This window comes from Eulemur rufifrons, chromosome 3, assembly GCF_041146395.1.
Source record: "Eulemur rufifrons isolate Redbay chromosome 3, OSU_ERuf_1, whole genome shotgun sequence".
Classification (NCBI taxonomy): domain Eukaryota; kingdom Metazoa; phylum Chordata; class Mammalia; order Primates; family Lemuridae; genus Eulemur; species Eulemur rufifrons.
This window is the reverse complement of record NC_090985.1, coordinates 27,071,146-27,093,894: the sequence shown is the minus strand read 5'-3', so window position 1 is coordinate 27,093,894 and position 22,749 is coordinate 27,071,146. Positions and strand designations below refer to the sequence as shown.

Genomic DNA, 22,749 nt, shown 5'->3' with positions numbered 1-22,749 from the left:
TTTCATATTTAATGACCTAATACTAAGGCAGAAAGTATCACCTTAAGGAGAAAAAAAAAAAAAAATCCTAAAAATGTTACTCTTTCTATAATGTAATAAAATAAATCAATAACCAATAATTTTTTCCTTAAGCACACATAGCTGAAACCTAACAATATGTCCCTAAAAATCCTTGGGTATCTTTCAAAAATCTTAGAAGAAGTAACAAAATACTATTAAGTTGTGAGACACAGCCAAAGCAAAACTTATTTATAGGTCAAATACATTTATCAGAAAACATGAATGAAGGAAAACAAGTGAGATAAATGTTCAATTGAGAAATACTAAATGAAAATAATAAAATATAACTCTCATAATAGCAACAAGCTATAGAATAAGAACGTCAAAGATGACACAAAAGCTTTGTGTAGAAAAGACATTAGAAGACATCAAAGATAAGGGATAGGAATGTCATTGGCAAAATCCAGATGAAAGGAAAACTGTAGTAGAAGCAACAAACTAAAGGAAAAGGGAAAACTGGATAAAGATGATTAGAAAAGACTTCAGACGCAACAAACATGCAGACCTAATTTGGAGCCTCGTTCAAATAATTTAAGATTTTTTTCATGATATTTATTAAAGAATAAATTTGAATACTGACAGGATATTTTATGAAATTAAGAATAATTTTTGAAGATTTTATTTATTTATTTTTTTTGAGACAGAGTCTCACTCTGTTGCCCGAGCTAGAGTGAGTGCCGTGGCGTCAGCCTAGCTCACAGCAACCTCAAACTCCTGGGCTCAAGCGATCCTCCTGCCTTAGTCTCCCGAGTAGCTGGGACTACAGGCATGTGCCACCATGCCCAGCTATTTTTTTCTATATATATTTTTTAGTTGGCCAGATAATTTCTTTCTATTTTTAGTAGAGACAGGGTCTCGCTCTTGCTCAAGCTGGTCTCAAACTCCTGACCGCAAGTGATCCACCCCCCTCCGGCCTCCCAGAGTGCTAGGATTACAGGCGTGAGCCACTGCGCCCCGCCTGAAGATTTTATTTTTTTTCCACAATTTTTGGTGTCATGATGGAAAACAGTCCTTACATTTTAGAGCAGTGGTTTTTAACTTTAGGAGATTCTGCCCCCTCCGCATTTCCTCTAGTGGACATTTGGCAGTAACTGGACACACTTTTGCTTGTTACAATGGGGGTGGGAGTGGGCTCCTGTCATTACTGAGTAGAAGCCGTACAATGTATAGAACAGCTCACCCACAAGAAAGAATTTTCTGGCCCAAAATGTCAACAGTACTTTAGTTGAGAAACCCAGTGTTAGAGACATGTACTAAAATACTTATGGATGAAATGGTATGTGTGAAATTTACTGCAAAACAATATAGGGAGCTGGGGAGAAAAAGGTTGGAAACAAAATGACATGAGTTTGGTAATTGTTGAAACTGGGTGGCAAGTGCATGGGGCTCCGTTATTACAATTTTGTCTACTTTTAGATATATTTGACATTATCTATAATAAAAATTAAAAACAAAAGAGAAAAGCATGCTATCATGCTACGGGAAGAGCATTTTGAAGTCTGAAATATTGCCATCAATTCATAACTTTGTTACCTAAAATGGGTCATATGTATCACTCATAAAAAATCTGAAAACAGAATTTTCCAACATGTTTCAAAATTTCTCCAATAAAAGAATTTGATGTTAGGCTGGGCGTGGTGGCTCACGCCTGTAATCCTAGCACTCTGGGAGGCCGAGGTGGGAGGATCGCTCGAGGTCAGGAGTTTGAGACTAGCCTGAGCAAGAGCGAGACCCCGTCTTTACTTAAAAATAGAAAGAAATTAACTGGACAACTAAAAATATATAGGAAAAATTAGCTGGGCATGGTGGCGCATGCCTGTAGTATCAGCTGCTCAGGAGGCTGAGGCAGTAGGATTGCTTGAGCCCAAGAGTTTGAGGTTGCTGTGAGCTAGGCTGACGCCACAGCACTCGAGTCCGGGCAGCAGAGTGAGACTTTGTCTCAAAAAAAAAAAAAAAGAAAAGAAAAAAGAAAATTACCAATAATATGTATTTAAAAAAAAAGAATTTGATGTTAATATATAAAAATATATTTCAAAATTATATTGAAAGGAATTATCGGGGAAAATGCAAATTAATTGGCCAAATTTCAACAAACTTTTACATGATTGTGACTGGTAAGAAAAACCACTTATCATGAGAGCAAACACAGTCAATGGTATCCTCCTTCTACTGAATTATGCATATCTTTGTAAAGAATGTTTTTAGGTATAACAATCATTAAAAACAGAAAAAGAATAATCAGAACCTGGAACAAAAACCTTAGAATCAAACCTTATAGTCAAAACTGTTCAACCAAGATTTTCTAAAAAATGAACCATACCCAATCACTTTGTTTTCATTAATTAGTAATATTTTGGTAAAAGTAAATAATTTTACTTTATCATATACTTTTTAAATTTCTGGTTTTATCTATACTTTATAGCCTAAATTATATAATCAATGTATTATATATGAATAAACAAAAAACTGATTAAAGATGAGAGACAACAAAGATAGGAAGACCTAACATTGTAAAACATACAACATTTCCCCATGTTATCTCAAGAACATAATTCAATTTCATTCATTTTCAGTATTTTGGGGGAGGAGGGAACCCTTAGAGAGATAATGATCCATAAATAACTAAGAATTTGGGGAAAGAAAAGAATTCAGAGAGAAGCCCAGCTCTGAAGCTACAAAGCCAAGAGAAGGAAGGAAGGAAAGTAGAAGAGAGGAAGGCAAGTGGGAGAACAGAGAAGGACCCTGGAGGAAAAAGAACAGGGGAAGAAACAAAATCATATAACCTAGGATTAAATTATAAAATTGGTGGGCAGAGCTTCCTTTTTCATTCTCTTACATACTGCCATGGCAACCCATGATCATACCAAAGGCAGGGGGTGGGAACATAAGGTGAAGAGTCTAACATTTCAAAGAAGGAAAGAACGCTAAATCAATTTGTCTTTGTCAGTGTCTGGTATAGAAACATTCAATAAATGTATAATAAATAAATCAGTTAATTTCCAAATCCATCCTGTTTTGTAAAGGTGTCATTTCCAAACTTGTCAAAGTGTTCCTCTGTTTACTGCCTCTTATTGCCTTAAATCTTTTTAAGAACTCTTGTTGAATTCAATATTATAACGAAAGACTGGCTTTTCAAATTAATGTGTATTTTTATGGAATGTCATTTCAAGATAACAAACTTAGAAAACTGTATCAAAATACAATCTAAAAAGTATTCAATTATCATTCATTTTCTTTTGTCATCTATGAAAAAAATCACCTTTCCACTATACAAAAGACTTTTTTCTCCTGCAAAAGGTCTGGGGGAAAAAAAGTCCTCTCTGTCCAGAGTGAAGAGCTATTAAGCAGCACTGAAGAGAGGTGTACAAGAATGTGAACCACATCTTGATAACAATAAAAAGGATTTTCTTTTTCACTTGCTCTGAAAAAGCCCCACAATGCTTTCTCAAATGCCAAGAGCCTTCTCTTACACCTGGCCCTCAAAGCCCTTAATTCAGCATCTGAAAGGACTTATATCTGATTAACCCAGTCAGAAGCCGAACAGATCATCCCATGTAGGCGATTTCAGATAACTAAAATTTAGTAAGTAAAATTTATTTATTTACATGCAAAACTTTAAAGTTTAAAGCTGGTTAAAGGAAATCTCTCCACAACTGTGTGATACTTTTTGCTGTATTATAAACTACGTACGGTACCATAATTTAAACTTTTTTGGCTGACTCAAATACTACCCACTTAACTAGGCTCTCCCAGTAGCCCAGGAACAGGTAAGTTCCCACTCGCCCTTGGACTGACTGGGAAAGTGCCAGGGACAGGCAGGCGCACGTGCACACTACCAGAGTGATTTTCAAACTTGGTCTTAGACCCTAAGATTCAGCACAAGTTCCTCTGGAGCCTGTGGGGATTGGGAGGAGCTGGTGGCAGCCCCTGCAGAGGCTCTGGGCCTTCCAATTACCTGCAATGGAATTTATCATCCCCTTATTTACATGTTCCATATGGTCTTACCAAACACAAGTGTTTCCAACAATATTCTTGTTAGGTTTTTTTTTGCTTTTTACTTTATAAGAAGCCAATCATGCTGTACGTCACCTTCTGGGACCTTTATTTTTTTAATTGAGGTAAAATTTACATAACAAAATATTAACCATTTTAAACTGTACAATTCATAAAGTTGGGCTGGAACTTACTTTGTCACACGATACTAAGCTTCATCCACATTGTTGCATGTACCTATACTTGATTTTGACTTGTGCAACATTCCCCAAGTGACTGAACTGTGATAGCTTATTCTAAGAAAATTCTCGTATCTCTAGCCTAGTACAGAAACTACAGCTAGAGTTATTCAAAGATTGAACCTGAAGTGGAACAGCAGGATGGCAGGGTATGTAATGGCCTGATTTTCATCAAGTTACTAAAAGCTGTTTTCCCAAATGGTTTTACCAATTTACATCCTCCCTTGCAGTGTAGACGAGACCCTGTCAGATCTACAACCTCTCCAGCTATCAATACTGTCAGACAACGTACTTTTTGCCAACTGGAGACAGAATTTCATTGTGGTCTAGATATGCATTTCCCTGATCAATGATGTCAACACAGCACCTTCTATGATTACTGGCCAAACTTGTTTTCTCTTTTATGAAAATGCCTTCATGTCTCTTGCTAATTAATTACTGAGTTACATGCAATCTTCATAATGATCAGAACTCCTCACATCACTCTTTGTTGACTAAGTGTGTTACAAGTATTTTCTCCCACCTTGCACCTGGTTTTAGTGTAATTCTTTTTTGCGTGTGTGTATTTAATCTTAATGAAGTAAAATTTGTCATTCTTTTTATAGTTAACACTTTGGGGATCTATAAGAAAATCTTCCTATCCCCAGGGCCAGAGACACACTCAATTATATTTTCCAATACACTTTTTAAAAGTTTGGCTTGTGATGTTTCACTATTTGTCCAACTCACGTGGATTTCTGTGTACTGTTTGAGGTAGGATCCAATTTTGTTGTTGCTCTTCTTCCTACATGGATAGCCACATATAAAAAATCAGTGCTTCTGTTCCACCAATGACATGTCATGACACCTCTCTGAGGTCATCCTACCTGAGACAGTTATGACCAAATATGTTCACTGCAAGCTGGCTTACTGAGGTGTTTGAAGAAATGAAGACTCAAGTGAACAAGTTTATATCTCAGGCTTATTCAACAATATGAATAGACTCTAGCGCAGACAGCACAGAAGAACAATCTCTGTTCAAAATCCTCACAGAAATGGAAATTTACACCCCATTATATTGATGAATTCTGGTACTTTATCATTTTAATATTAAGATCAGACTTGTCAGAATTAAAGCCAGATCATAGCACTTTGGGAGGCCAAAGCAGATCTGCTTGAGGCCAGGAGTTTAAGACCAGCCTAAGCAAGACTCTGTCTCTGCAAAAAATAGAAAAATTGGCTGGGTGTGGTGGCATGTGCCTATAGTCCCAGGTTCCAGGAGGCTGAGGCAGGAGGATCGCTTGAGCCCAGGAGTTTGAGGTTACAGTGAGCTATAATCACACCACTGCACTCTAGCCTGAGAAATAGAGTGAGACCCTGTCTTTAAGGAAAAGGAAAAAAAAAAAAGAAAAAAGAATTGTATTCAATAAGAATTCCTGCAGGTATTTTTATCTAACTTTTAGATATTTTTTTTGAGATCGAGTCTCACTCTATTGTCCCTCAAGTGCCATGGCGTCAGCCTAGCTCACAGCAACCTCAAACTCCTGGGCTCAAGTGAACCTCCTGCCTCAGCCTCCCGAGTAGCTGGGACTACTACAGGCACGCACCACCACACCTGGCTATTTTTTTCTATTTTTAGTAGAGACAGGGTCTCGCTCTTGCTCAGGCTGATCTTGAACTCTTGAGCTCAAGCTATCATCCCGCCTTGGCCTCCCAGAATGGTAGGATTACAGGCGTGAGCCACCGTGCCCAGCCTCTAACTTTTAGATATTGTTACATTTTAAATACTTACTTAACTAACTATGGATCCTCTCTAGCCATTGGTATAAACTAACCAAACTAAATTCTCAAGGAGTATTTTGTTAGCTTGGTTCTAACTAGCTGATAAATTTGAAAATACAACTATATTTCTTCAATGAACTCTGTAAATCAGACATTTCATTCAATTTAGGATTTGTTCACCTAAACATGTTGGTTTTACTTTAAAAATGTCTATCCTCATCGATCTAGAGTCTTGGAATACAAGTTGCTGAAACTCTGAACGTACTCTTCCATCTATAATTATCTTCATTTCTGCAGCATTTTATAAGAAAATGAGAACACCAGTGGAGGAAGCCCATTTTTGCAAGTTACCCCGTCTCAAAAGTAAGTATTTTAGAAGTATGATTTTCTACTTAAATTTTGATTCACTTAATAATGAAAAAAATTATTAGGGGGAAAACCAAGAGAAAAGAACACTTATAAGGAATTCTTTTTTTCTTTTTTTTGGAGACAGGGCCTCACTCTGTTGTCTGGGCTGGAGTGCAGGTAATGTGATTATAACTCACTGCAGCCTCAAACTCCTGGGCTCAAGTGATCCTCCCACCTCAGCCTCTTAAACAGCTGAGATTACAGACACGTGCCACCACACTCAGCTAATTTTTAAAATTTTTTGTACAGACGAGGGTTTTGCTATGTTTCCTGGCTCAAGCCATCCTCCCGCCTCACTCCCAAATGCTGGGATTACAGATGTGAGCCATTATGTGTGGCCAACAATTATAGGGAATTCTTTTAATTCACCTTGAAATCATTTCAGTTTCCCTAATGTTTCAGTAGGAGCCACTAAGAGATCACTTACTAATTATTTTAATACTGCATGTGAATATCAAATATACATCCACTCTTTGTAGGTGAGCTCTAGATTACTGGGCATAATAAGCAAGTTATGTAACCCATTGATACGGTAATTAGGTGTGGCCTCCTCATAGGCACATCAGGTCCTGCTACATTAAAGGATGACAAAAGATGAGAAAGTAGAAAGATTTCGGGCTTGAGTTCTATTTAGAGCAAAGACTGAAACAAAGCAACACTGATGAGAAATGTGACTAGCAAAAGACCGTCACAGTGGACGGAAATCAGATGGCTCAAGGAATGTAAAGTTAATCATCCCTCAAAGCCAGACTAAAGAGAAGTCTGGAAGAGATGTCTGGTTAATAATTACTAACCAATTTCGTTTATACAGGAGTTGCAATGACAAGTGGTGTGAAAATTAAGCATACACATTCATCCTCTTATGTATGTTTTTAGTACACATAACAAATCAAGTGTGCATCACACCAAAGTAGGTTTGCATCTTACTTCCACTCTTCTGGTGGGTGGGCAAGCTCATACTTCTCCCTCACACTGGAGACGCCCATATCCACGTGAAGCCAGTGAACCTCCTCTGACCGCAGGTGACTGAGGCGGAATCCGTAGCAGGCCACGTGCTTCACTTTGTGACTGTCCACTATCTTCTGAATGATGCCCTAAAACATACCCCCCACAAAAATGACTGTTATAAACTGGGAAAAAAAAAACCCTATATGCTAAAAAATAATGCAATGTTCATTTGAGTACATTATCAGAAATCTTTGGTAAAAGTATCAAGTTAAATAAATTACTTAGGAATCTTTGTTTCTCAAATAGTAGTTTTATGAACAAGGAAAAGTTCTGAAAAATACAAAATATACTCTTCCCCTTTAATAATAAACAAGGCATGTAAACTTAAAAAGGCATTTCTGCAACTCTACCATTATCACTGCCCAAACCTGTCAAAGCTTGCCAACTACTCTTCAGTTACCACTAGCTAAGGATTAGACCCAAGGAGGGGATTACACTTTCTCAACCAAGGAGATTATATTGTTCAAGATCAGGCTGCAACATTAATATTTTTTAAAAAAACACATTCAGGAACATACAATTAAGGCTATGTTTCTGTTGGTGTTGAAGATATATAGAATTTGGGTCTAATCAGTTTGTTACTTGTTCTTTATAAATTAATATGTAGCAATCTAAAATACTTCCCCAAATCTAATGCTCGAGTTCAGAGAAGAAGGTAACCTTTGAATGAAGTCATCAGAGAAGGTTCCCTAAGAAGGTGAAATTTATCCTGCGCTGTGGACAGATAAGCATTAGAACAAACTCTTCCCTTTACCCGCGTAGGTATGAAAGCTGGGTTAAAGTATGTTTGTAAATGGGCAGCATGCACGCAAGACTCACTTGGGAATGTGATGGAACTCCTGCTGCCCTTTTACGGTAGGTTATACAAATCACAACCACTCTAATCTTCTTAATCTTTTAGGTAATTAAGAAAAGTTTTTTTAAATGATGCTGACATTAAAATGAAAATGTCTATGAAAGAAAATCATCACTGTTTTTTAAGAGTTAGCAATTAATTGAAGCTATAATATAACTTATAATTTAAGAATATCTTAAAGAGTTCCTGCACTGGCTGGGTGCAGTGGCTCATGCCTGTAATCCCAGCACTTTGGGAGGTTGAGGCTGGAAGATTGCTTGAGCCCAGAAATTTGAGGCTGCAGTGAGCTATGATTGTGCCACTGCACTCTAGCCTGGGTGACAGAGCAAGACCCTGTCTAAAAAAGAAGTTCCTGCACTAACCAAATTTTTCTTTATTATGGCACAATGCTGTTGGTAATATGATAAAGGATATTCCCAGACCTCTCCACAAGATAAATTATAACACATACCACATACAGAAGTGTCAGAAACCCATTATGTGCACACTAAGGACATATGCTGCTGTGTTGTGCTCGTGGTACCAGTACTTCATGGAGCAGATCTCCCAGGGCACTGAGTGGATAAAGTGGTACTGTCACACTCCCTTTAAGAGGACTCAATCCCAGGTACAAAGTTGTATAACAAGCAAGGAAAGTGGCAGAGAGAGGAACAGGAGGAGGGACAGAAGAAGGTAGTAAACATGGATTCAGAGGGAAAGCATGAATAAAGGACCAAGCCCTGGCAGAGTCAAAGACAGCTTGGAAAGAAGATGAATTCTCATCAGGACAGGAAGGACATTTGCAGCTTATAGACTTCTAATGCGGAAATGAGACATGCATACAATGTCCTTTCTGGCTTTTTGACCCAAGACCTAGAATTCCCAACAGAGCCACTGTAAATGACAATACCCTACACAAAAGTATCCAGATGGAGCCAAATCCACCCAAGTTCCAGTCTCCTAATATTGTGTTGGGGGGGGGTGTACTTTGTCTAGAGGAAAGGGTATCTTTTAATAATTCTCTCAAAGGCGGTTTCTGCAGCTTCTCCTGGCCAACACCAATCCCTGAGCAACAAAGGACAGGAGCTGGCACCTCTCTGAAACTCCCACAAAAGTACCTTTGTTTCCCTGCTCCAGCTCTGCCAGTTCAATACCCAGTGCACACCAACACTAGTTACTCTTTGTAAAGCACAGGCTGACCATGTCTCCTCACTCCACAGCTCATTGCTACAACCAATTCAAGAGCAAACTCTCTCCTGTAAGAACTATAATCCATGTCTACAGCTATGTCTAATCATCTGTCTCCATTCATGTGATCTATCCTTCCATGTCCAGATGTTGAGTGTAAGGTAGTACAGGGCACAAATCATTTCTTATACTTCTATTTGTCGCTATTCATACCCTAGGAGAAATCCCACCTTCTCTGGGTACCTTCCCTGATGACCCCATGAAAAGTCACCTTCATCTCCTCTGAACTCACAGGGAACACAGAAAAGCCCACTGGCAGCAACCCTGTCTCAATTAGACAGGCTTAGCCCAGAACTATGGTGTTTATTAGGGGAAAAGCAGGTTTCTAGTCTTGGAGTTTTATGGAATGCATAGAATTTTGGTCCATTCACCCCATCACACTCCCTGAAGAGACCCAGGATGATTTCAAGTCTGGGTTTGATAACAAAGTGCTCCCATATATTAGTACCTTATGACTAAACCAGGTTTCAACTTTCACTCACCACTAAACAATGAAAAGCAATAAACACATAGAAATTTCCTTTTCTTATATTAGGTCATTAAGTATGAAATGTCCAATTTCCTTAAGTACTAAGTTTGACAGCTGGTATCTCTGACATTTCACTTTGACACTATTTGTTTTATTTTCTATTGTGAAGGTATATCCTCAGTCTTTCAAACACATTTTGGCTTCTGATTACCTCTCACATTTTTTAGAGCAATTTTTGTGAAACCAATCACAAAATTCGTGTTATTTTTGAATATGAGTTCCATCATGGAACCAATGCAATGCAAACAGCTTGAAGTACCATCAAAGTGTTTGGGAAGGATGTGGCTAATCAACACACAGTACACTGATGGTTTGAGAAGTTCCATTCTGGCAATTTTAATTTTGAAAGTGAGCCAGGTGGGTGACCTGAGTCCAGGATGGATAACGATGAGCTGAAAGCTGTAGTGGAAGCAAATCCATCGCAACGTATGTGTGAATTAGCAGCAAGGTCTGATGTTACCATTCTAACAATATTGGACCATTTGAAACAAATCGGCAAGGTAGAGAAGCTGGATAGATGGGTTCCACGTGAATTAAATGAGCATCAGAGGAGTAATCATCTCAAAGCTTGCCCTTCATTGTTGTAACGATATAAAGGTGAACCATTTCTACGCTGTATTGTTATGTGTGATGAAAAATAGATTTTTTTTTGACAATCGCAAGCATTCACCACAATGGTTGGATAAAGATGAAGTGCTGAAACACAGTCCAAAACCGAATATTCATCAAAAAAAGCTAATGGTGTCTATTTGGTGGTCCAGCACTGATATTCTCCACTACAGCTTCATGAATCCCAGTCAATCAATGACAGCGGATGTCTACTGCAATCAACTGAACGAAATGATGAGGATGCTTGCGATTAAGAGCCAAGACTGGCCAATAGAGACAGGCTAATCCTCCTGTAAGACCACATGTTGCACAAACAATGCTACTCAAACTACAGAGGCTGGACTTGGAAACTCTCTGTCATCTACTGTATTCACCAGACCTTGCACCAACTGACTACCACTTCCCCCAGGCTTTGGACCTGGACTTCTTGCAAGGAAAAATATTCAATTCTCAACAAGCTGTGTTAATGTCTTTTGCAATTTTATCACCACTCGCTCTCCAGGCTTCTTCGCTGCTGGCATAAACAAGCTACCATTAAAATGGCAAAAGTGTGTCAATAGTTTAGGCACATACTTTGATTAATTGTACTGCTTCTTGTTTGAGATATAATAAACTAAACGTTTGATTTGAAATCAGACATTTCATATTTAATGACCTTTTTTTTTTTTTGCTTTTTCATTGTGCTTCCATATTGCATTTTATCCTATTTCTCAATCTCTAGCACCTTTATAAATTTCTCCGATAGCACCAAACATGAATACACAAGGTACTTAAATAATGTGGTGCTGAACACATATACTCAGTAACTTGAGTAATTTTGAGAACCAAATATTTGGTTCTGTTTAATTCAACAAATAAGTCTGAGAGCTAAATATTTAGTGAGGGATGCATATTCAACAAACACAATAACGCTACCATTTCCATATAAACATACACAAGTACATCTGTGTAGTACTTCTGGAATACATATATTTATAATAAAAGTGACTGTCTCTAGGGAGATAACAGGCCATGGGTTTATAATATGCCCCCCCTAAAAGCAGCTGAAGTAAATGTGTATTTCTCCTTCTGGCTTTGATGACCCATGACAATCTAGTCCTGAAGAACATAAAACAGTATTTGGCTACTCTAAAACCTTTGCCTCTTCATTTATCTCATACCCCAGGCTTCAGAACTATACAACTTTCCTGACAAAAGTCTCATAGTAGATATTCTTGGTAGAATAATTCTTTTTAAGACTGAAAATAAAAGAAGCTGATGTTCACATCATGCTTATATTTTATCAGGAACATAGCAGTAAATGTACATAGTCATTTTACCACCAACAAAGAGACATTTTCTTGTTTTGGGGGAGAAAGGAAAGTGAAAATGCAAAAAATGCTGCTTAGAACTTTCTTCTAGCTGTTGTCATACATATGTATGAGCATTGCACAGAAACAGACATGCTGGGTCAGTATCTACTTAACTGAAACATTTTGATAAATACAACACAACCATACCAATTACACTTGACACATAATGTTAATGTCCTTCATCCACATTAATAATGAAAACTAATCTTAAAATGATTATTAATTTGATGACCCCCTCCAAACCCCAGGCATTTACATTCCTGATTTTCCAATTTCCTAGTGAGATGAGGCTGCAATTTTGTTCATTTATAAAAGTTTTTATTTTATGATTTTGCTTGGTTCAGTTTGGTCATTTATCTTTCAGACAGTACTTTGAACCAAAATGACCTTTACCAGTGTTAGAAACAGGTCATGTGACCCTGTCCTTCATGTTCATTCTTTCATGAATGTTCATGCATTCACTGAGTATCTAATGTGCCCACCACACACATATTAGTGACACAATGATGGATAAGACCCAGTCCTTGGCCCCAAAGTCTTAGAATCTCATAGGAGAAAGACATGCTAATGAATATGTACAAATGACTATTAAGTGGTCTATAGGAAAAGTGGAGGAAGGGAAGACAAAAGAGGTATTTGATATTTTTAGCTATCTTCTCACAATTTTCAGATTACTGAAAGAAATATCTGAAGCAACACATATTGTTAACACTGTTCATCTCATTATTTCCTCCTAAGAATTACCAAGTATATTCATCAGTACTGACCCTTCTGTACTGTGCAGTATCTTTTTCTCAATGTGTTTCTTTTTCAGATACTCTTCACAGTTGGAAAACCAATGAATTTCTACCATTCTTCTCTGATCATAACCTGTACTGCTAGGAGCCTATCATCACTGAGTTATTGGAAAAAAAATAAAATGGAAAAAAACAAAAAAAGATCCAAAATTCAAATCCTATTCTCCACACATTTCTTCTTCTTCTTGGTTCAGCTGTAGACTAGGTGTCCCACTAAAAGTCCTCCATAACCAAGAACACACTTTTGTCTCTTGATGGTCCATAGTCACTGTATTAGTTCCTTATTGCCACTGTATAACAGATCACCACAAACTTAGGGGCTTAAAACACAACAAATGTATCATCTTTCAGGTTTGTAGATCTGAAATGGGTCTCAAATGGGCTAAAATCAAAGCGTCAGCAGGGATGTGCTGCTTTCTAGAGGCTCTAGGCATACCCTTTTCAACTTCCAGAGGAGCACCTGCATTCCTCAGCTCACGGTCCTATTCCTCCATCTTCAGAGCCAGCAGGGCACCATCTGACCCTTCTGTAGTCACCTCCCTCTGACCACAGCCAGGAAAGGCTCGCTACTATTACGGACTCATGATCTCCCCACCTCAAGGTCCTTAACTGTAATCACATCTGGGAAGTCCCTTTGGCCATGTTAAGTGGACACCTGTACAGGTTTTGGGGATTAGGATGTAGACATCTTTAGGTGCCTACCACAATCACCATCTCTAAGGATCTTGTGATCAAGAATTCTTCTTTCTCATGCTCTACTATTGCATGTTCTTCTTAACGCAGCTTTTAGTCTTTTTTTCTTAATGTTTCTCTTTCTAGCTTTCTTCCTAGATGATACTCTCCATCCAGCGAAAGAATAGTTTAACTTTCTAAACTTTGTAGTCTTTCCTGGAACCAATTATTTGAATCCCTAACAATCTGTGTTCAACCTTTTCAATGTACACTCATCCTCTATCAGAGAGATAGCTTACATTTCTTACACACACAAAGGATTCACTGACAACAACAATGAACACTGGAGACCATGGGACTGTTCTGGAAAGTTCTGCAGGCTGAACTCAGGGAAACTGCCTGAAGGATTTCCTTCCCCTACAGCTACCAGTCATTTTTAGCACAGGACAGCTCTGTGCTCACAGAACTCATAACTCCACAAACTCAGAGAATCCCAAATTGCTTGTGCATTTTCCCACTTCCGTTAGAGGGCCGATTTTAAATCGATCACAGTGTTCACTGCTATTCTTCCTGCTACCAGCTTGGTAACAATAATTAGTATTAATCTAACCAAACACACCTACCTTTTAGCAAACTATATGAACTGAATTCATTCTATTTACTATTACAGGTTCAGATTGCCAACCATTCTCTAGTGGCTCGTGAAGAGTACTGAAACCTGAGTGTGTGCTATTTACTTAAAAAAGTTCAACATGCCAGTTAGTAAAATTTTAAGGGGTTTGAATGTGACAAAAATATTGTCCAATAACTCAACTGAAATGTAATCTTTAACAGCATTGTCTATTTGTTCTAGACCTTGTCATTTCTTTTTTAAAAACATGCTAGGAATGAAGGCTTGATAGACACACTAATCAAGTGGGGTATGGCTATGGATAGGCATAATTTTTGACTATCAGTTTAATGTCTTTTGGAGTTATTTATCTGTTTAGGCTTTTTACATCTACAACCAATTTTCGTGATTTATATTTCTGTTAGGAATACTCCATTTCATCTAGGATATCATGTGGTCATTCAAAAATTACCTAATGAGTACATGCAGTGTGCCTACTGGGCACTATTGAAGATGCTGGTGATAATACTGTGAAGCAGAAAGGTCCCTGCTGTGACAGAGATTACCCAGAGGTGGAAGAAAACAGGTAATAAGCAAACAAATCAAGAAACAAGACAATCTCAATAATGATAAATAATATTAAGAAAATATAGCAAAACTGGGTGATGGGAAAATAGAAGTAGTGGGAGATAAGGGAGCATTCTCAGACCGAGAACCTGAGAGGCAAAGTGAGTGAGGGCAGTAGCAGGAAACAGGATGAGAATGGGCAAGAAGGAACCAGATTCTGCAGGGCCTTGGAGGCCACAGAAGGAATCTGGCTTTTATTCCGAGAGCAATGGGGAGCTCCTCATTTGGGGGAGGATTGAGCAAATTAATTTGGGGATTTTGAGCAAATTATTGATTAGATGTTTGGCGTATTAGAGAAATATGAAGAAAAAGTGAGTGACCAGTAGGACAGAAGGTCACAGGGCATGATGGGGGGAAGAGATGGGTGGGACTCTTGAAGGACTTGCGTCTCTAACTGAGACCAAGTTCTGCATGGAAGAGTAAAATGCTCTGGGTTTCACCTCATCAGGATGGTTCTGGCTGACTGAGGGGAGGAAGCGGGGCAAGGGGATGCCAGGAGACCAAGTGATAACATATGTGAGAAACATTTCAATGTGGCTACTAGAAAGGGACTCAAAGAGAGGGGTAGCAGTGGAGGTCATATGAAATGGGTGAGTTCCAGATATATTCCAAAGATAATGTGGACAAAATTAGCCCATGTATTAGATATGGGGTACAAGCAAAAGAGGAGTAAATGATTCCAAAGGATCTAAGTGACTAAAAGTTGGGGTAACCCTTAAACTAAAGAACTGGATGGTTCTTTTGCAGCAAGAAGTCTAAAGACAGAGAAGTAAGGTAGAGGTGCTGGGGAAAGGAAAGGTATAGGAACTTGCAGAAATTCTGAGGCATGGCAGGTTAAACAAAGTGTCAAGTGGTTGTCTAGGAGAACAGGACAGGGGAAATACAGCTTGACAGCTAGGCAGCACTAAGGTTTTAAATCTTGGATGAGACCAATCAGAGCATGGGGACAGGTGGGGAATGGCAGAGAGTTGGATTCAATCATGTTTGTAGCTTGAAGAGACTACAAGGATGTAAGAGAGGTGAAAGGAAAATCACACTCAAGGTATCGAGTATGATAATGGAACACTGTCTCTTACATCCTGCTACGGTATTTCCTTCTGGGTTCACTTTCTTCCATGCACCAACTGTTTTCTGAAGAAGAGCATATGCTTTAACTTTCTGTATCACTATTCTCTGCAGATACCTTCATTCTACATTACCAAGACTGATAATTTATCAGATATAAACTTCTGAAGTAAAAGTTATTTTCCCTGAACTCTTTTATTAGGTTATTGAGCATGAAATGTCTGATATCCTTAAGTACTAAGTTTGACAGTTGATATCTCTGACATTTCACTTTGACACTATTTGTTTTATTTTTATTGTGAAGGTACATCCTCAGTCTTTCAAATGCACAGTTTGGCTTGTGACTATTTTTCAAATTTTTTTTTAGAGCAATTTTTTGGAAACCATGGATAAGTCAAAAATTAGTGTTATTTTCGAATATGAGTTCTGTCGTGGAACCAATGCAGTGCAGACAACTTGAAATATCAATGAAGTGTTTGGGAAGGATGTGGCTAATGAATGCACAGTACACATCAATGGTTTGAGAAGTTCCATTTTGGTGACTTTAATCTTGAAAATGAGCCATGTGGGCGACCTCAGACCATCAAGGTGGATAATGGTGAGTTGAAAGCTGTAGTGGAAGCAAGTCCATCTCAACCTATGCGGGAATTAGCAGCAAAGTTTGACATTACTATTCTAACAGTATTGGACCATTTGAAACAAATCAGTAAGGTAAAGAAGCTGGATAGATGGGATCCACGTGAATTAAATGAGTGTCAGAAGAGAAATCATCTTGAAGCTTGCCCTTCTTTGCTGTCAAGACATAAAGGTGAACCTTTCCACACCATATTGGTATGTGTGATTAAAAACGATTGTTTGACAATCGCAAGCGTTCAGCACAATGGTTAGATAAAGATGAAGTGCCGAAATAGTCCAAAATCGAATAGTCATCAAAAAAAAAAAAAAAAAAAAAAAGCTAATGGTGTCTGTTTGGTGGTCCAGCGCTGGCCCAGTACAGCTTCGTGAAACCTGGTCAATTGATTATAGCAGAAGTCTACTGCAACCAGTTGGATGAAATGATGATGCTTGCGATTACGCAGCCAAGACTGGTCAAGAGAGACAGTCCAATTCTCTTGCAAGACAAAGCTCAACCACATGTCACACAAACAACGCTGTTCAAACTACAGAAGCTGGACTTAGAAACTCTCTAACTCATCCACTGTATTCACTAGACCTTGCATCAACCGACTACCACTTCTTCCAGGCTTTGGATCACTTCTTGCAAGGAAAAATATTCAATTCTCAACAAGCTGTGGAAAACACCTTTTGAGATTTCATTGCCACTCACTGTCCAGGCTTCTTAGCTGCTGGCATAAACAAGCTACCATTAAGATGGCAAAACTGTGTCAACAGTTTAGGCACACACTTTGATTAATTGTATCCTTCCTGTCTGAGATAATATAATAAACTAAACTTTTGATCAGAAATTGGAATTTCATATTTAATGGCCTAATAAGATACTGTTCCAATGTTTTCTTGCATCTAGCAACACTGATGAATAGTCTGGTGTAAATGTCATTTTTTCTCATAGGTAGGGGATTTCCCCAGTAGAATTTGGAATTTTCACTATGTCATTATTATTCAGAAGTATACTACAATATTTCTAGATGATCAATCTTATTCAATATTGTACAGGTTAATCTCAGCTGTTCTGGATTGACCCATACTTATCTCCAGAGCTGCCCGGAACATGGTAGTGACACTTGGCCAAAGCTATGGCCAAGATAAGTGATGTTTGCAACCATGGGTTCCTGAGTTGTTTAGGGGTAGAACATACCGGTCTGTCTATAAGCATTGTTTTTAGCAATCACAATTGGATTTACAACCTGTACCTGATTTTGGTGGAGACTGGGCAGTTACACAGGTTAAGGTTGGTTATGTAGATGGAAAGTGTTTACCTGACCATCTCATAGCTCCCCACCAAAAAGAGCCGTTAGGATTCCTCATACAGAGATGCTTTACACATAAGCCAGTGACGGCTTGTAATTTGGAGAAAACACATGTCCAAGGATAAGCACCTGAAATTTTAGGTCTCTTAAATGAGTATGCTGTCATTTTATTGCTGTTGCTGTATTGGATACTTTGCCTATAAACGAAGTCCTGTGAATCCTTTTGGCAAGCAAATATTTAAACTTATTAATGTATATTTAGCACGTATATGTAAAAGGAACAATATTTATTAATTGAAGCATGAGAAAGAAAGCCTTTATAATGAAATATTATAAGAATCCACATAATTTCCTGGTGAAAATAAATCTTTAAACTCTTCAAAGGTTTTGCTTCTTCTGACCTAAGCAGTCTTTCTTATAATTACTTTCCATAGAGTATGACTGCCTAGTAGGAATACAATGCAAGCCACACAGGTACGTTTAAAATTTCTACTAGCCACATTAAAAAGAATAAAAAAAAGGTGAATTCTACTTTAATAATAGTTTATTTGACCTAATTAATGAAAAGTATTATTTCAACATGTAATCCTGACTAATTATTAATGGGGTATTTTACATTCTGTTTTCATACTAAGTCTTTGAAATCTGTTGTGTATTTGTACACTTACAGCACATGTCAATTCAGACTGGTCACATTCAAGTGCTCGACAACTGCTCATGGCTATCATAATGGGCAGTATAACTACACAGTCTAAGAATGACTCTAATTATTCAGTAACTTTAGATAATAATAAGCCGGATCATTTTAGAAAATGGTTGCATGGCTTCCCCATTGCTACTATTAAATAGTCCATTTTTTTCTGCCAAGTTACACACTTACATTCTTGATCTATCTCCCCTTTCTGTTCTATAGTCATCAGGCCCTCAAATGCTGCCATGTTTATTCCATTTTTCTCTTTCCTGACATGTTAATCCCTGTATGCAAAATGTTCCTCTGTCTGATACCTCTTAACTGGGAGAAAGATGATATGGATATGTTCTTTGTTCATATGTGCAGATCTAGCCATTAATTAATTTATAATTAAGATACTGTATTTTCAAATGTTACAGCATTACAGCATCCAATGGAAGTGAGTTATGACTAATACCCAATCTTTCATCACAGTGACCCAGTATCATGGGAGTCTCATGCTATCCCAGGAAAGCCCTGTGGTGGGCCAACTGTGATTTTTCTGCCTCAAGTTGAAAATTATCAACTGATATGGGTAACTGAATTTCAAATATTCACCAATCACAATGAAATAAAACACCTTGCTTTTAGGCCACATAGATTTGCCAATACTGATCTTCACAAAAGTTTGATAAATGTGTTCTCCTAACTTATGCATTTGTATCTGATATAAATTTTATTTCACAATATGAATGTTTTGATGTCTAGTAAGTTTTTAACATTGGCTAAAGGCTGAAATGCCTGCAGTAGCCACTGACTCTCTCCATAGCAGTAATACTCTAACATCCAGAAAGTATGTTACTAAAGCCATGGAATATCTGTTACAGAGTCTTTTCTAAGTGAATTTTCTGATATAATAAGCCTGGAACATTTGCTAAATGTCTTGTGAAATCTATACTCTTTGAAAGGTTTCCCTCCTGTGTGGATGCTCTGAAGTTTATTAAGGCTGATGCAATGGTTTAGAGTTTCCTCATTCATTGTATCTGAAATTTACAACATACAAATCTGCAACATACACTAACAGCCTTCCCATAAAGTTACATCTATAAGGTTTCTTTCCATTATGAATTATCTGATTAACATTACGATACGACACTCATTGCAGGTCTTTCTGCCAAATGATTGTGTCTGTAAGGTTAAATGTAAAACACAGAACTAGAAATAGCTAGAAAAAGCCAACAAGCTTCATTAAAAATTTGTAAAAGAAGCAATCATTGTTCACTTTGTACATGAATAGATACTAACACATATTTCCATCCTTAATGATTCTCCTTTTAGTAATTAATCCATTTAAGCAGTCTGTTAATATTACAATTTTATAGAGGTAACAAAAAATTATATATAATTCATATGTAAGATTTTAGCCTTAAATCTAAATTCTACTAATCCCTTTACTTTGCTAAAAAACAGTAAAGGCAAATAAATTAAAGAGTAACAAATGAATTAACTTCATTACTGTAAAAAGAAAAAAAAAAAGACATAAGTAAAATTCCTAGTCATTGGACACTTCTCCGTTAAGATGAACATAGAATTAAGTGAAGGGGGGTAGGAGAGAGGAGGTGTTTCTTTAACACTTCATCAGAGCAAACACTTCCTGAAAATTTATATATGGAACTCAGCTTTCTGAAATCACAATGCTACCTTCTCACACGCTCTTCTCCCACAATTCTGTATCACTAACTCTCACTCCCCCCTCCAAACCCAAAAGGAAACCCTTTCCAGAGCTAACTCCTACATGTCAGGTGTTATTCCTCCAGGCTTCCGTAACTCCTGGTACAACCTCCAGTGAGGCACTTTCTGCACTGTACTGTAATTAAGACCACAAATGCCTATAGGCCCAAACCTGTAAGACCAAGGATCTTACAGGGACCTTTTACATCCCCAGAACCTAGTGTCCGGTATATAGCATATATTCAACAGTTTTTAAAGCAATTATTCTATCTGGAGTTATTCAAATATCTCTAAAATCATACTTCATAGAAAATTGTTATTATTTCATAAGTATTAGAGGCTATTTTAATTGCTTTGTTTCCCTGTAATCTTCCAAGAGTTTAAAAAAAAAAAATTAGGAGGGAAGAACAAATCAATGGCATTGTATTACTAAAATATGATTTAGTTGTTATTTTCCTAAGAAAACTTTACAACAATTAGAACTCTGGTCACATATTAACCAAATAAATCTTACACACTAAAGATGTCTCGTGGGAAAATGTACTTACCCTGACATCAGTAGCATCTCCATGCCTGATAATACTGGCCCACGTGGTTGGCTCACTATTGCTTTCAAAATAATGAAAGACCTTTAACACTCGCTCCATCGCACCAGGGGAACGTTCCATGCCAGTACCCATGTGAGTCTTAGTACTTGAATTTGGTGTATGATTCAAGTTTGGGTCAAGGTAAGCAGCTGCCATTATTTTGCTAGATGCTAGGTATCTGTCATATTCTGTTAAGACAAAAAAATCATTTTCAGTGTACAATATTTGAAATATACCAATTACAATGTGATATGTTGATATTTATATTAACACTGTTCTATATTCTCTCTCCATGATATGTTATACGCAGAAAGAGCTTAAGGAGAATAGAGACATAATCTACCAAAATAATCACTGTGTCCCCCACACCCAGAGCAGTACTTGATTTATAGTAGAATAAAAATTATTAAAAGGCTAGGACTTCTATTTCAGCTATGTCAGAAATTTGGTGTTATTTATAAACAATGTACCTTAACACCCCAACCTCTTTTCTTACCACAGCCTTTATATTTGTGGGAAAATCTCATAGCAAAGCCAAATTTGTTAATTTGTTGCCTACTTTTGAAAACTTTTACCTAAGAGAAAAGTTCTTTCTGTATGCAAGAAAAATTCACTGAGTAGTCATTATACACACTAGGCATTGGTGATTAAAAACACTATAATTAAAACAAGGTCTTCCTGCTTAGTCAAGTCACTGTTTAATAGGAGAAATAGATACAAAACTGAAAATAAATCAAAAATGCATAAACAGTTAAATTTTTAAAAGTGCAACAGAGGACTTCCATTGCAGTATGAAGGAAAAGCTTGGGTAAGACTAGAACTCCCACTAAGAAAAGTCAGGAAATCCAGATCAAATTTATTTATTTATTTTTGAGACAAGGTCTCGCTCTGTCACTTGGGCTAGTGTGTAGTGGCATCATCATAGCTCACTGCAACCTCAAATTCCTGGGCTCAAGCGATTCTTCTGCCTCACCCTCCCAAGGAGCTGGGACTACGGGTGAGTACTACGATGCCTGGCTGATTTTTCTATTTTTTGTAGAGGCAGGGTCTTGTACTTGCTCAGGCTGGTCTCCAACTCCTAGCCTCAAGCCAGAATAAAAATTTTTTAAAAACCCAAACAATGTTTGAAGGGCTTATGACAGAGACATATGAGTGACATAGATGGACGCAAGAAATAATACTTAACAGCTGCCTTTTCCCACAAAGCGTTTGCCAACACTGGGCCCTCAAGAGCCTGAAGAGCCAAGAAAAGGCTACTCATTAGAGAGAAACCAGCAGAGCTGTTGGCAGCGAGAGGCCAAATCATGACCATGAGGGCCCAGGATTCCAGTGAGAAGGGTAGAGACTGAGTCAAACACTCTGCTGCTTGTCTCCTTAGACAGTTACTGAATTCTGAACCTGAAGTGAGAGGGAGCCTCTGAAAGCATAGTGAAAAGTAGAGAGGGCTTAGCAAACAGGAGTTGAACTTCAGGATTCACCAGGAATTCTCAGGACATCCCCAGGCTCACAGCAAGAACACATGGGTGCAGAAGCAGAGAGGGAACTTGTAAACCTGGAGCACAGTTTCTGCTCAGATCCATCATGAATGGGATTTGGTGACCAGGCTTCACCCTACCTGCCCAGCAAAGGGTCAACCCTCTGTAGAGAAAAATGGCATCAAAGCACAAATAGTATTTTTTTCATCCACAATATCTTCTATCTTACAAAAATATGAACAGATATGGCAGCATAGCAAAAGGGGGGAAAAAAACCATAAACCAAGTCAAAACAACAAAAACGAAAAAGAAAAATACATGTATCATGTACCACAGAAAAAAGCTAATACCCTTTATATATACAAAAACTCTCTTAAAATGAGGGGGGAAGTGACAGAAAAATGGGCTAAAGATATGAACAGACAATCCATTAAAAAAATACATGAAGTGTTGGCAAGGATGTAGAGAAATTGGAACCCTACTACATTGCTGATAGGAATGTGAAATAGTGCCACAGCTATGAAAAAGGTTGGCAGTTCCTCAAA

At 37.8% G+C, this 22,749-nt stretch overlaps 1 protein-coding gene across 50 annotated transcripts in view; it reads right to left on the bottom strand.

The window, feature by feature from the left end:
• Positions 1-22,749, bottom strand: part of PTK2 (protein tyrosine kinase 2) — a 266,149-nt gene that overhangs the window by 165,562 nt on the left and 77,838 nt on the right. For 30 of the 50 annotated variants that reach the window (XM_069466821.1, XM_069466823.1, XM_069466828.1 and 27 more), the window contains 2 exons: positions 20,691-20,917; positions 7,389-7,555 (listed from right to left, as the gene is read on the bottom strand). In XM_069466821.1, the coding sequence (XP_069322922.1) occupies positions 7,389-7,555; positions 20,691-20,885 (362 nt within the window). In that variant the 5' untranslated portion in view covers positions 20,886-20,917. The remainder of the gene's footprint in view (positions 1-7,388; positions 7,556-20,690; positions 20,918-22,749) is intronic. The other 20 variants (XM_069466852.1, XM_069466857.1, XM_069466868.1 and 17 more) reach the window with 2 other exon arrangements.